Source organism: Alosa alosa, chromosome 15 (assembly GCF_017589495.1).
Source record: "Alosa alosa isolate M-15738 ecotype Scorff River chromosome 15, AALO_Geno_1.1, whole genome shotgun sequence".
NCBI lineage: Eukaryota > Metazoa > Chordata > Actinopteri > Clupeiformes > Clupeidae > Alosa > Alosa alosa.
In genome coordinates, this window is record NC_063203.1 from 18,328,953 (window position 1) to 18,344,055 (window position 15,103).

Below are 15,103 nucleotides of genomic sequence, written 5' to 3' on the forward strand. Positions count from 1 at the left end.
TTCTCTGAATATACATAAAATATATATAAAATATTCTCTGAATATTTTAATGATATTATGTACTGTAGATGATGAACTCCCCAAACACTTCGCAATTTCATGTTTAGAAGCATTATAATTACATTGTTTCATCTTTTGTCCATATACATTTACACAGAGTGATGAATACCTCTGCATCTTTACTTCTAATAGTCTTTCTGGGATGCTCTTTTTCATATCCAATCATGTTGCCAGATTCCCTAATTAGTTGTGAAACATTCCTCCTTTTATTTTCTTTACCATTACACAACTTTTCCAGCATTTTCTTGGCCCCATCCCAACTTTTTTTTAAACGTGTTGCTGGTATCAAATTCAAAATGAACATATATTTTCAATTAAATAGTAATACATATAATTTTCAACATTTGATATATTGTCTGCATACTTTCTGCATTTAAATATGAGTTTACGATTATCACATTCTGTTTTTTTTTTTGTGCATTTTACACGTCCCAACTCTTTCTGATTTGGGGAAGTATCTAAAGCGCTTTGGACTCACAGTGTGAGGTATGATTCAAACTCAGGCCAACTGATTATCAGGCTAGGGCCACCGGTGCAGGACGAAAGGTGGTGCGGGCAGGACCCCATCAGCACTGTAGACGGGGCAGGCCTTAAAGTCACAGGGCCAGTCCTTCCAGGCGTAGCGCAGGGAGGCCACGTGCTCGGCCCGGCAGCCCCACAGGCTTATGGCCACGGTGGAAGGGCCCTGTGGCACCATGGGAGCAGACATCCAGATCCAGCGATTCCCCGAACTGCACTGCACCTTTTCCATGGAACAACAGACCTAAGCCAGAGACAGAGGAAAAGCATGGGTGGGGTCAAGTGTGTGGTTTAGTGACCGACCTGGGTGGGTAAACTCGTGGTTAGAGGTACACTTTGGAACAAAAGAGTCATGTGGCTGGCCTAGATAGATAGATAGCTAGATAGATAGATAGATAGATACTTTATTGATCCCCAAGGGGAAATTCAGGGGGTCTCAGTAGCATACAGACATCACACACAACATGCACTTACAGCAGAAATGGTAAATATAAGTATAAGCATATAACCAAACTCCACTGTACAATAGAGACAGTAGGAGATAAGAAAAACTAACAACTAAATATACTATATAAGTTAAATGTAAAAAATCCAGTGTGCTTGAGGGTGATCAAGCATGAGATGCTTGTAGTGACAGGGCCTGTAGTTCTGTGTGCATGGTGAGGTGCTCAAGAGAGTGAGTGTCATGGTGAAGGTGCAAAAGTAGTCCAACAGTAGTCCTGTAGTTCTGTGTGTATGGTAAGGTGCTCAAGAGAGTGAGTGTCATGGTGAAGGTGCAAAAAGTAGTCCAACATTAGTCCACCAGTGGAACAGTGCAATAATAAGGTCTAGAGACCAGCATAAATAAATAATATGGACAAATAGGAGAGTAAAGTATAATGTAGACAAGGTAATATAAAAAACTATAAAAAAAACTATGTCAGTGCAAGAACAGGTTGAGGTAATAGGGTTACAGCCATTCAGTATTGTAGCAGAAGCCATTGATCATGTGTGCTAATACAGCATGAAAAACAGTGTAGCAGTAAAACAGTAGTAAAAACATTAGGCTGTGGACATTAGTAAAACAGTAGTAAAACAGTAGTAAAGCAGTAGTGGGCAGTCAGTACTCAAACATGGAGAGGGTGGAGAGAGTACTGACTGCCCACAATTAGATTCACCACTATTAATTTACCCAGGTTTGTCATTAAACCACTTGATTATAACACCTGATAAGTGTTGAGTGCAGTCTCTGTTTTGATTGCCATGGTACCCCTAAACCACTGCTTTCCTCCTCAACATTCCCCAGAAGTGTTACCAGAAGCGACTGGAAGCTTTAAGCTTGTCTGAAGTTTATGGGACAGAAGACTGCATAAGTGGTAAATATTGTCTGGAAATGTGATTTGACTCCATAAAATGATCAAAATGACCTGCAATATTACCAAGCAGTATATAATCTAATGGCACACAATGAATGAATATAATTAATTATTATTTATTATTTATCATTATTCAGTTTAAACATCTAGCAAAACATTGCAAAAACATGCTTTTTAGTTGGGATGAACCTTGGGATGACAATTTTATCCTTTTCTGGAATCGTAGAGAATATTTCAGACCAAATAGCACAGAACACAGTTGTATTGGGGAAACTATCACCTCTCTCTCAGTCACCCAACATATTTTCTGCCAACCTTTAGCAGAACCTCTGGTAAGTGCTCAGTAGCCATACAAACGGAACAAGTTGATGAAATCAACAACTCAGCTTAAGCAAAACACTGCACATGCTGAAACAGAGGCATGCTGAACCCCCCCCCCCTGCTGTGGGTCCTCAGATAATCACCCTGTAGCCTCCACTGAAAGGAAGACCTTGGAGGACCAAAAACAGCTCGCTCAACAATTTCCAGCTATGTACTGTACTGGAATGACACAAAAACAGTACAGACCCTGCTGAAATGACTTAAAGCCAATCACTGGCATCAAACTCTCTGGGATCTCAGCAGACAAATAGAGATAGCTACCTACCTACAGAGAACCAGCCAGTGCTAACACAAGAATATCCCCCCCTGACCCCTTGTGGACACTGCTGGAATGACTGCTGGAAGCAACCTACCTCAGCAGTCATATGGAGACTTTGAACATGTAGACACCAACATCCCACCCCAATTCCCCTAAATACCTATCACCATCCCCACCCCAGCACACGACGTTCCCTGCAAAAATGCAGAGGTTACTGCCAGTAGCCATGCAGCTTTTTACTAGCCCAAGAGCCATCAGATCCCCCAGCCAATAGACAGGCTGAGACCTTCAGCTGTTTTCTCAACTTTTAGATAGATAGATAGATAGATACTTTATTGATCCCCAGGGGAAATTCAAGGGAAATTCATTTTACAGCACCAAAAAAGTGTAGGTCACCTCCACCGCCTCCCCCTCACCATTCAGAAGGACTTTGATTGCAATATGGTTGTATGACATTTTCGGGGTCCCTGTTACATACATTCTCTGCCATAAACAAAGTTACTGACAGTAGTTTTGAGAAAATGCCAGGACCCAGTAAGCCTATGGCATTTTCTATTCCTGTAATAGGAAACCTCTATGCAATGTATCTATAGTAAATAAATAAATAAACAAACTTGCCTTACTATACCAGCCACTTTCATATTCTAACAGTATTTGGCTGGGGGCTAATTTCTTTCCACCTTCAAACATACTTATCTGGAGTGGCTGCAGTCAAACAATTGTCACATAGATCACACTGGTGCCACCACTGCCATGCATACCTGTAGGTTGTGTTGCTTTTGGGTGCCTACAAGGTTAAAAGATCTTGCATCTCAGTTTCTCCCATGAAACAGAATTCATATTCCTAAAAGAGCTAGCCACCCCCTAGCAACGGCGTCTCTTAACCTAACAAGAATACGTACCCAATTGCAACCCTCAGCCAAGTTTTTATGCCTAAGGGAAATATCTACCCCAACCCAACATAGCACTTCAGCTTTCCATAGTCAGTGAATGTTCTAGAGTGGTCTGTTTATATCTATAGGTGCATGTAATGGACCAATCTAACATCTTCCAAGTGTGGAACACTTACCTCAAATGTATCTTTGGCTGGGGTGGCAGAGACGTTCTGATTGTAAGTGAGCATTAGGTAGGTCTCATTAACAAAAACAGAACCTGGGAAGGGACCCTGGTAGGATATACCCTTTTCGCCATAGGCAATCGTCCGCGCACCAAGGGTCAATCTGTAGGCCACATCCTGTTTGAAACGTGGGTGGATGCTTTCAGGGAACCACGTCAGGGGAAAGAATATACTTAAATTAATCTTGTAAGCAGTTCATGGTGTTTGAGTATTTTAACATACCAGCAAACTCTAAATCTTATTTCGACATCTCAGAGAGAAATTTACATGTTTTTAAAAAGTGGGTCACATGGTAAAAAGATAATTTGGGATCTACCTCTACAAAAAAGAAAGAAAATCGCAAAATACACTATGAACTTTGGTACAACTAGAAGGCATGTTAATTGAATATGTGCAAGTTATTGTAATGCTGTCCTATACAAGATGGATGTCTACTCCATATACTTACGTGCCCCAAGGTGAATCAGCGTCATTTAAATCGAGGGCCACGGCCATGAAGGTCCGCTTCATGCGCTCATTAGGAACATAGCCAAAGTCGGCTGTCTGATGCCAACGGATCTCTGGGAAGCCGTCCGGCACATTATCCTGCCTTTCGGTGCACAGCTGGGTGTGGAACCGGGAGAAGGGTCACACTTCATGTTACATAACAAGAGTTTTAAGAGTGTAACAGGAGTTATGGATAGTGAGTAGTGTTTTCTGTTCTGATACTGATATGTTATACGACATCTGTACTACATGTTATCATGATTGCAATGCAGAAAGGGTTGAGTGATTGAAAGATATTGAGACATTTAAGATTTTTAGTCGCTTCTGTAAACACCAGGCCTGACATGAATACACAAAGCCTATATGAAAGGTGCTATATGTAACTATACTGTAGTGAGACAGAGAGTTTTTCTGAAGGACATGTAATAAATACTGCCTGTGACTGTGTGGATATATGTCTGTATGTAAAATGCATGCATGGAATTATAAAATGTCTACAAGTGAAAAGCCTGATACCCAAGACCCACCTGCACAAATCCAAAGGGGAAGTCTGGGGCAGTCTGGCCCCCTGAGCCCTGGTTGAAGGCCATCCTCCAGTCGTCGATCATGCTGGGGAAGGTGCAGTTGTACTTATCGCGGTTGTAGTAACGGTTGTTCTCACCTAGGACAGAGAGCGGGAGGATGGGGGAAAGGAGTTTCATTATTTTATTTCCACTGGATAGGCATTTATGTCTGTACTAAACTGAACTAAGCCTAGTCCTCTAGAAACTAAAAGTTTTTTCAGTGGAAATTTTCATTGCAGTTTTTTCATTTAGTCTAGGAGTAGGCTTAACCTGTGTGTGGTAAAAGGGACCCTTTGAGATTAATCAAGGCCTTGACTGCACTCAAGGAAATTATCACATACTTTAATTATCACATACTGCACATCGCACCTGGCATGACTATATAATACGAGCAGATCTACATATAACAGTGCACAATGGTAAAGTCTCCTATAGGACCGTGCTGGACTCCTGTCCTCATGCAGGTGCTGACCCTTGGTGCCCTCACCTTGATACCAGATGGCACCTGTGATGGTCATGTTGAGCAGAGGGTGGATCATGGCATTCCATGCCACAGAGTTTTGGGTTGGGATTGGTTCATCCCCTATGAAGTCGTTCCACATCACAGAGTTTTGGATTGGGATTGGTTTATCCTCTATGAAGTCGTTGTAACTATCAACAAAAAGTAACAACAACAAAAAACAAACAAAACGAGGGGTCAACATAATGTAATTTAATAAAAGATATTCACTATTCACTGAGAGCTAGTCTACTAAGCCTTTATCCCGGTCTGAGAAATCCGGTTATGCTAGATACTGTTCCATGTATACACTTTATACAGGTTTCTTTCTTTTTGGGGGCTTTTTATGCCTTTAATGCAACAGGATAGTGGAGAGTGACAGGAAGTGAGTGGGAGAGAGAGTTGGGGTGGGATCAGAAAAGGACCACGGGGCAGGAATCGAACCTGGGTCGCCGGCGTACGGTGTAGGTGCCCCAGCCAGTTGCGTCACGGCTGGGGCCTATACAGGTTTCTAATGCAAACGCAACTGCATTAAACCGGGATAATGTGAGCTAATAAAATTGTATTGTTGGAAACAAATATTCATCATGTATACAGGGATGTTAATAACCAGTTTTCTCTGTGTTCCTGTAAACACCATATGCTGAATATGATCAAAATCAGGATAATCCTCATAACCGGGATGCCTAAGTCCATGTAAACACAGTCAATGATGCTGATGCTGAGCTTTTGTATTATTCAGGGATTGTTACCTCTCTGTTGCCTGGGGAATTCCACACTTCTGGAGGGGTCTGCTGGAGGACCACACCTCCACGGGTGTCCCTCCCCAGCACGACTCCACCAGGCCGATAGGGTAATGCAAGGTCTGGTACAGGTAGCGTCCAAATAGCCAGCAGACCGCAGAGTATTGAGTGAGTAATTCTATAAGTCATACACACACACACACACACAAACAAACACACACAGACATACAGAGAGAGAGAGAGAGAGAGAGAGAGAGAGACAGACAGACAGACAGATCTCAATTTCTGGAGAAAGGGTATTACAGTAATTGCCTGAGTATTAGCCATATCCTGTATTTTATTTTTTTGAAGAAAAAAAACAGTGTTTTGACCACACTGGTACAGTACATTAAAACACACCCATGAATTAACCAAAGTTTATGAAACATTACTTTATAATGAATCTGAATCAGATTGTGATTTAATAAGAAAGAAGAATGATGATAACAAAATAAATACATTCCTATTTATAGCTACCTCTGTGTAGTCGGAAATTTGAAAAATAATTGTATAAACCTTGGTTAATAGTCGGAAAATTACAGTATAGCTGTGAATACATGCTGTGACCCTCTGATAAATGTCCTGTAAAGAGAACATTTCACTGAACCAAAATTTGCTGTTTAAGGTAACCTGAAAGGCAGCCAAAAGTGTCACTAAAATTGATGGAAAACACCAGACTGGAAGGCATAAGGGTGTCTAAACTTTATGGAACAGAAGAATGCCAATATTATCAGCAGTATATAAGATAATGTTACAGTATAGGCAGTATATAAGATAATGTTATAGGCAGTATATAAGATAATGTTATAGGCAGTTTATAAGATAATGCGAGGAGTTAATATGAATATAAGATATGAGTTAATATGAATAGTTTTAAATAGTTGGATGTTGGCGATGTAGAGTGATGCTGTCGCTACTAGAGCCGAAAAAACATTCACCGTTTTTTGGTGGATATGAGCAACATGAGCGACAGTGGGGAGGTTTGGATCCAGTGCAGGTGCGGTGAACGAGAAGGGGAGGGGGAAGCTTCAGTCTGAGCTACAGTAGATCCTAAAAGCTTGCCAAAGCTCAGGCCCAGTGTACTCATTGCACCTGTGTGGAGCTTGCAAAAGCTAGGGCCATGTGTCTTCTGCAGCAAAGATGAATGGACCTTGGCACTTTTGGCTGATTGTGTGTGGTGTGACAAAGTGTACTGAATCCATGATCAGACTGCCGTTCACATTATGTGGAGCAATTCAAGATCAAATTAATGATAGGTAAGATAACATTTTATAAGGCCAAAACTTGAGTTTGAAAGGTGTGACCTCGCCAGTACGGAGGTGAGTTCCTCATATTCAACTCATTTTAGGCATAGTGTAAAGTCCTCTATGGGGTTGTGGTTACTGTCAACAATGTGTTATTTGTTGAAAGATAAGTAATTTGCCATTCACACTTCCACTTATAGTGGAGCATTTGGCCAGAGAAACACATGACAATCACATGACACACAAAGAGATCAGCCAGTAGGCCAGACCACAAACTAACCACATCTACAGCAAAACGAAAACACAGCAGCAGACCAAGGGTGTGGCATCATGCAATCACATCTTAAATAAGCTTAAAACGATCTCTCCTGCGTGGTACAACATCCCCCCCCACACATGCACACTTCACAATCACAAACGTTACTTACGTGGTGTGGGCACAGACCAAGGCACAGCGATTCCAGGCAGGTCTGTAAGTTCAACCAAACTCGTCTCCTGAGCAACGTGGAAGAGGCGCACATCTGGGAACTTTGAGGCCATGGCCAGCTCTGCTGAGCTGTTATATATCTAATTTAACAACCAAGACACACGTTGACAGATTGTTGGTAACATTTTAGGGGGTTAAAATAATGTAATCCTTTCATTTTGTATAGTCAGTCAGTGTACCACACTATACATTGACCCTCCCTAAAGCCAGCCCATACAAGGTTGCTCTGAGCCTCTTGTGCAAATATCTCCAGGCCACTCTGAACCGTTCTGAAGTTGAACTGAACTCATTGTTGTTAAGTCTCACTACCGTAAGACCAGGCGAGACGAAAGGGTCCTGACCTGATGGACGGTGAAGACCATGTTGCTCTGTCCTCCACAAAGCCACACATCCCCAAACATCACGTCTGTGAGCATGACCTCGCCATCACTCCCACCCCTCTCCACAGCACTCAGGTTGTAAGGACCTCCCGCCTTCACAGGATCAAGGGTCACCCTCCAAATACCTATAAGGGACATCAGACAAAGAAAGAGGGAAAGTTGGTTGAGACTATAGACCCTTTCATCAATAAAAACAAAAACAATGCTTGAACGTTCTATTTGGGCCCCAATCTACTTCCTCTACATTAAGATAACATATGGAATGTTAAAAAGGAAGTCTTGTGGGGCCAACTATGATGCTGATAATGGAACTCTCTTGAAAGTGTCCATATTCTGTGTGTTACTTCATCTTGGGTACATACTACCTAAACAGTACATGTATAGAACCATTTGACCACTATCTTGTAGTGTACAGTAAACGCTAATGCGTTCTGATTCATCCTGGATGATGGGAGTTCTAATGACTGTGACGTTGGCAGTAACGGAATCTAAACAAGTGGTCAGCAACATCTAGCTGTAAAACTTGCATACATGTGTAAACAGCAATGTGTCCGGCAGACAACTTGTGATCGGATCACCCAAGACGCATTCTAAAACCAAATTAAAACAGACCCCCACACATAGGCACCCACATGAGTGCATTGTCACTTTCTGTAACTTGCTCACTCACACCAGCACAGAAAGGTTTAACTGACATAAACATCCGATAAACAATGGATTTGTATTGAGGGGTGCTGACAAAAATAGATCAAAACTGTAACCTATCGGCGGTGGTGTTTGGGGTTGTATTGAAAGCAACGGAACAACGAAAGTGAAGTCTGTCAAGGAGGCTATTGACACCCATTTCCAACGTTCCAAAAAACCAGGCACAAATCACAATTGCTGGCACAGGGCAGGCTTTACATGATGACATATGAATTTTAACACAACCAGTGGCTGCTCTGATGGTGACATGATTAAACAGTTCTGGATTTGTATTTTGTATGGATATGTATTTTTTTTTGAAAGTGAGTAAACAACTGCATTTACTGCATCAAGAAAGATTTGATTGCAGCACTTCTGAAACGATTCAATAAGAGTTTATAATGCACCTAACAGGGCTGGCTGTAGACATGGGCAGGGGTGAACTGTGCCCATCCAAACAAAGTGTAGGTTTAGAAATGGCATATAAACATGCAATGACATATAATTTCAATGACCTACAATTATAAATTGTTAATTATTATCAATCACAAAAAGCCTTCAATATGGAGAAACATCTGATTTAACTCCCTTTCTAACGTTAGTCAATTAAAGCCAACCAATCACAATACCGGCTATCATCTGTAACCTATAATGAAAGACAGCATGTTTTATGGGTAGGCCCTAATTAAGGCCTATACGTACACATGTAGCTCAGCCATTGAAAAGCGCCATATCTTGATGCCTATACCTTAGTGGGGTTTATTACAAACAGCTGATCTAGATTAGGAATCAGGATGCAGTAGCCTATAATCTAACAAAAACTGATATATTTTGTGAGAAAAAGACAAGATGACATAATATGTTTTCCACATCTCACACCTGTCCATCCCACAACCCTTGTTCTTGGTGACTGCTGTGAGACATAGATGGGGAAAGGATGATTGTAGCTGCGTTCAGCATACAGAGAGTGGACTGATAGAAGGTCACAACCAGTGATGTTGGAGGCTTTGGTGACAACTCTCTCTAATTTCCTCTTGGTGCGACTTTCTGAGCTCCCATACCAGACGGTGATTGAATATGAAATTATGCTTTCAATGATGGCTTTGTAGAAGAGCACCAAAAGGGTTTTGTTGACATTAAACTTTTTCAGTTGTCTTAGGAAATAAAGTCTCTGATTTGCCTTTTTGATAAGGTGGGTGGTGTTAATGTCCCATTTCAAAGCTGATATGTGAGCCAAGAAATGTAAAGGAGTCAGTCAAGGTTATAGGCTGTTCACATATAATAGACGGGGCTTTGGTGTTAGGCCACCTTCTCATGTCCACAACCACTTCTTTGGTTTTTGAGGTGTTAAGATGGAGCTTATTTTCAGTACACAAGATCATAGCCCATTTCACCTCCTTGTGGTACTGGGACTCATCATTGTCACTAATGAGGCCGATGATAGTGGTGTCATCTGCATACTTCAATACTTTGACAGAGTGATGGTGAGATCTCATATCATTAGTGTAGACGGAGAACAGAAGAGGAGATAACACACAGCCTTGTGGCGCTCCAGTGTTGAGGGTAAGAGGGCATGATGTTGACCTTGACTGATTGAATTCTATTCCTCAGGAAGTCCAGTATCCAGTGACACAGAGCTGAGTTGGTGTTCATGGCTTGTAACCTAAAGCAGTGTTTTTCAACCACTGTGCCGGGGCACACTAGTGTGCCGTGAGAGATCATCAGGTGTGCCGCAGAAAATTACCCAAAATGTCACTCACTGGTCCAGAAAAGCAACAGTTGCATCAAAGAATTTATAACCACATGCTCTCATTGATTGTATGATTGCAGTATTTGTGGTATGCAGGCATTGTACAACGGGGGCCCCATATCCAGTATTCACAGAATCATCACATATATCATAGTTGGCCCCACAAGACTTCCTTTTTAACATTCCATATGTTATCTTAACCTTTAAAGGAGTACCGTCACACCGGTGTGACGGGAATGTTGGGAAATGAACGTTCTAAAGAATATCTGGGTTCATTGAATTCAACATAGAATTTTAGAACCTTCAATTGTTGCGGAACTTGGAATGTTCAAAAACCTACACACTGCAGAGGAAGTAGATTGGGGCCCAAATAGAACGTTCAAGCATTGTTTTTGTTTTTATTGTTGAAAGGGTCTATAGAGTGAACTCCTAGGTTAATGGCTTCTTCCACAGATCTGTTAGACTGGTAAGCAAACTGGTAGGGATCCATAAGTGGTGATACTGTGGTTTGCAGATGGGAGAGTAGCCTACCACAGTGTTTCTCAAAGTGTGGTCCGCAAGCTATCCCAAGTGGTCCGCGGGCAGACGTGGTAAAATATAATATAGATGAGTTGTTTGCAATATTGAACCAACTTGTATGTAAATCCAAACTGTTCTGCAACACTGTGTAAGCTACGCTAGTTTAAATCATATGAGTCCTCTGACACAATAAGCAAGGTGCCAAGACAATAAGAAAGGTTGTTCAGTGAGTATGTCTATTGTGTAATATACTGTTGAAGTAGGTCTACTGTTTTTTATTTTTTAGCTAGGTGGTCCGTGAGGTTTCTATTTATTGGTTAAGTGGTCCTTGCCTTGGTCTGAAAAAGTTTGAGAAACACTGGCCTACCACACGTTCAAACACCTTCATAGCCACTGAAGTGAGGGCAACGGTCCCGAAGTAGTTAAGCCCAGTTGTTTATGTTGTCTTCGGGACCAGAATGATGGTAGAGGCTTTTTAACACTGTGGAACGACACACTGCTGCAGAGAGGTGCTGAAAATGTCTGAAAACAGCTGGGGAAAGCTGATCTGGTCCTGGAATGTAGGTTAGCTTACCAAAACGGCAATGCTGCTTTGCGATTGTTGGACTTTTGACAAGTTGTCGTCAATATTCTGTTGGTGCACAAGCAGTGCAAAGATTTTTAAGGCGGACAATCTTTGAGCAGTGTTCAGATTTGCTGTCTATCCGTCTTTTAGGATTTTCTTGGAGCAGATCCTCCACACAACTTCGGTAGCCTAGCCAGTATGTCTCTTAGCTGTCCACTTTCATCAGGCCATATAGGCTATAGCCTACATAATATTTTATATTTTTATGTAGAAAATTCTACATTTATTTTTGTACGGACACATGGTAAAATCAAATGTTTACCGCTCAGAGCACCTTTAAGGGGACATTGCCCAACCTACCTGTTACTGGATCAGCAGGTAAGACCGGACCTGCGACTGCCACTGGCACATTGCCAGACTCACTAATCCGAAAGTAAAACCAGTAGAGCAGGTTACAGCAGCTTTGAGAACCACCGATGGGCTGCTTAAAAATACCCTATTCAATTTCCTGGTAAACCTTCGTGGATGGGGGGCGAGAAGGTTACTCACCGTCTCTCACGGCACTCCTGAATGTCTTTCTGTTGGACAGCCCTGTCAGGTTGACTACAACAGTCGTGTTGTTTGTCCCATAGCCCCATATCACGGCTCTCTCTGGAGCCTTGTGTAGAACCATGTGGTTACCATAATACGATGCAAAACGAAGTTCACCTGGAGGAGAAACAGATCGCGTTGATGTCTACTGGCTTTTTCGCAGCATTTAGCCCATACCTCCTTCTAACTTACCCCCACCTCCAGACTAGTTACCACAAAGCTTAACAGGAATATCGATCTGAATGATCTGATCAAGTTTGTGAAGAATTAGGCTACCATGAACAGTATGCCTAGACTTGTCAGCAACTTTGGAAATAAACAACTAAATACGGTCAGCAACCGTGGTAAAGTTGGTTTTATATTGGACGTTGGATATTCGACACATTCGAAAAATCTATTCACTGACTACGAGGGTCGAGTTTGTGTCAAACCAACTTTAATGTGTTTAAACAAGGCCTGCCTATATTAAACAAAGCTTCTTTTGTCCAAAAACCAATGTTTTGATTTTATGAATTTTTTATGCTGATAAAAGATTTCAATGTATTATGCGGCTTCACCTTTTGACTTACCCATACTAAAACACATCTCCTGAACTCGCCTTACTGCCCTTTCTAGTACACAAAGCTTCTTTTTCCCTAAAACCTACTCTTTGATTTTATACAATTTTTAATGTTAAATGTTTCAAATCTATTATGCGGCTTGCCCTTTTGACCTACCCATGTCAAAACACATCTGATGCACTCGGATTACTGCTCTATATAGTACACAAAGCTTATTTTGTCCAAAAACGCAATTCGCATAATAGAGTAGGTTTTAGGGAAAAAGAAGCTTTGGGTCATTCCACGTCAATTCAACCAGGGGGATATAAAACATATTAATGTTAATAATGACATATTAATGTCAATGGGGCATTTTGCCCATGTTCAGGGTGGAAAATAAAAAAAAAGAAAGATTTGCATAACACAAGTCAAATTGGTGTTTTCAAAAAGAAGGGATCATGGAGAATAAAGAAAAACATATTTAAAAAATCTTTGTATATTCCCACAAGGTGTTTGGGTGCTCTGAAAATGATTACCAAAATGATTTTTCAGACTTGTGAGGTCTGCTGTTCAGACCCTGAAGGGATTTGTTTTCTGTTCATTGCTTCATTGATAGAGTGTTTCTACTTATCTCAGTAAGGAAAATAAATCAAGAGCCTATGTTGAGTACAAATATGTCTTCTGAAGGCTTAAACAGAGCCCAGCCAAAAACTCCAATAAAATTTGTATCAACTTTGAGGGACAGCTATGACCTTGCAGGATTATCCAGACCAAACGTGACGATTTTGCTACATCCTATTCCTATTTATGTACCAGCATGCAAATTTGAGCCTCCTACATGGTTTAGTTCTTGCGCTGTGGGCTTGTGAACTTTGACAAAAAAAGCGGCGAACAAAGTCGACACCCCCCTCCCCCTGTAAAACTGGCTGTATCTTGGAAAGTATTGATCTTACATAAGAGTAATTTTGCAGTGTGTCTCCTGGGTAACATAGGTACACCTGGTAATTTTTTCAGAATTTTTTGAGACCTAAGTGCGTGGGCCCTGGTTGAACTGACGTGGAATGACCCCCTTTGTGTCCTAGAAAGGGCAGTAAGGCGAGTTCAGGAGATGTGTTTTAGTATGGGTAAGTCAAAAGGTGAAGCCGCATAATAGATTGAAATCTTTTATCAGCATAAAAAAATCATAAAATTAAAACATGGGTTTTTGGACAAAAGAAGCTTTGTGTAATATAGTCAGGCCTTGTTTAAACACATTAAAGTTGGTTTGACACAAACTCGACCCTCGTAGTCAGTGCTAAATAGATTTTCCAAATGTGTCGAATATCCAACGTCCATCATAAAACCAACTTTACCACGGTCCGTCACCAGGCCTATGAGCAAAAGTAGAGATATGCAGTTTATTTTGGGTTCGTTTTGTTGACTAATCAGACGTTGCTATGATCAAAATATCCTTCAACTTTATGCACTCACCTGTTAATTTGCATAATGCGATCTAACTTTCACCATCACGGCTACTCACCAGATACTGCTACAGCTGTTAAAACGCTGATAAAACACACACATCCAGACCACAATGTCAGCATCGTGGACTCAGTTGGTCATTTGCTGAATCGTAATAGCCAGATAATTTCTAGATAGGTTCGTGCATAGCCTAGTCACACACAGAGACGCATCGCCTGTTAAAACAAGGAAGTATAGTAGGCACCAGGGGAAATGGAACACTATTATCGGGAGATTTCAAGCTCGAGCGGCCCCTCCCGGACCCGAAAAAACCATACTGGCTATAGGCTTATTGGGTGAATTGTAGCTAAGGACTACACACTGCGCACTGCATTAAAGTGTAGCCTACTGACCGAAGTATCTGAGACAGACTACCAGTGTTATGGTGTGACTTCCTAATGGTGCAAGGAAAACAATGTTTGGTTGATCTTTTAATGTACAAAAATATCCTAGACTTAGAGTGTAGAATATTTTATAAACAAATCCAAATGAGTTGGACATTTTCTATTTGTAGACAAGACAGGGATACGTTTGCTGAAAAAAATACTGGAAAACCTACTGGAATAATTGGGTAATCAGCCAAGTAGGCCATATATTTGTAATGAAGCGATATATTTGTAATGATGTAGCCTAGACCCAAAGCTGCAGCGTCAGGTCTGCAACCAGAGCAGTTTATACTGTCTGAGACATTTGGGAGAGCGCCATCTTGTGGGTCTGTTTCAAATGATGGCAAACGTGTCTTGGGAGGTCGAGGAGTGAGGACCACGACAGTACATTCAATCAATGACTTGTATTTTTCTAAATGAACAAAATCAGGTGGTCT

General features: G+C 41.3%; 1 protein-coding gene across 1 annotated transcript; it reads right to left on the bottom strand.

Moving 5' to 3' along the window:
• Positions 1 to 297: 297 nt before the first annotated feature.
• On the bottom strand, positions 298 to 14,495 carry LOC125308766 (sialate O-acetylesterase-like). Its single transcript, XM_048265357.1, has 10 exons — positions 14,300 to 14,495; positions 12,200 to 12,358; positions 8,094 to 8,257; positions 7,694 to 7,832; positions 5,992 to 6,160; positions 5,228 to 5,391; positions 4,705 to 4,838; positions 4,140 to 4,294; positions 3,644 to 3,830; positions 298 to 823 (listed from the first exon to the last, which is right to left on the bottom strand). The coding sequence occupies exons 1-10, from the start codon at positions 14,361 to 14,363 to the stop codon at positions 581 to 583; spliced, it is 1,578 nt and encodes a 525-aa protein (XP_048121314.1). The 5' UTR covers positions 14,364 to 14,495; the 3' UTR covers positions 298 to 580.
• Between the last annotated feature and the right edge of the window lie 608 nt (positions 14,496 to 15,103).

What these genes read in the sequence shown, in the direction of transcription:
- LOC125308766 (XM_048265357.1), bottom strand. Translation starts at nt 14,363, where the DNA reads ATGCTGACATTGTGGTCTGGATGTGTGTGTTTTATCAGCGTTTTAACA. An exon ending in AACAGCTGTAGCAGTATCTG is followed by an intron (nt 12,359 to 14,299) that starts GTGAGTAGCCGT and finishes TTTCTCCTCCAG; the next exon opens with GTGAACTTCGTTTTGCATCG. An exon ending in GCTGATTCACCTTGGGGCAC is followed by an intron (nt 3,831 to 4,139) that starts GTAAGTATATGG and finishes GTTCCCTGAAAG; the next exon opens with CATCCACCCACGTTTCAAAC.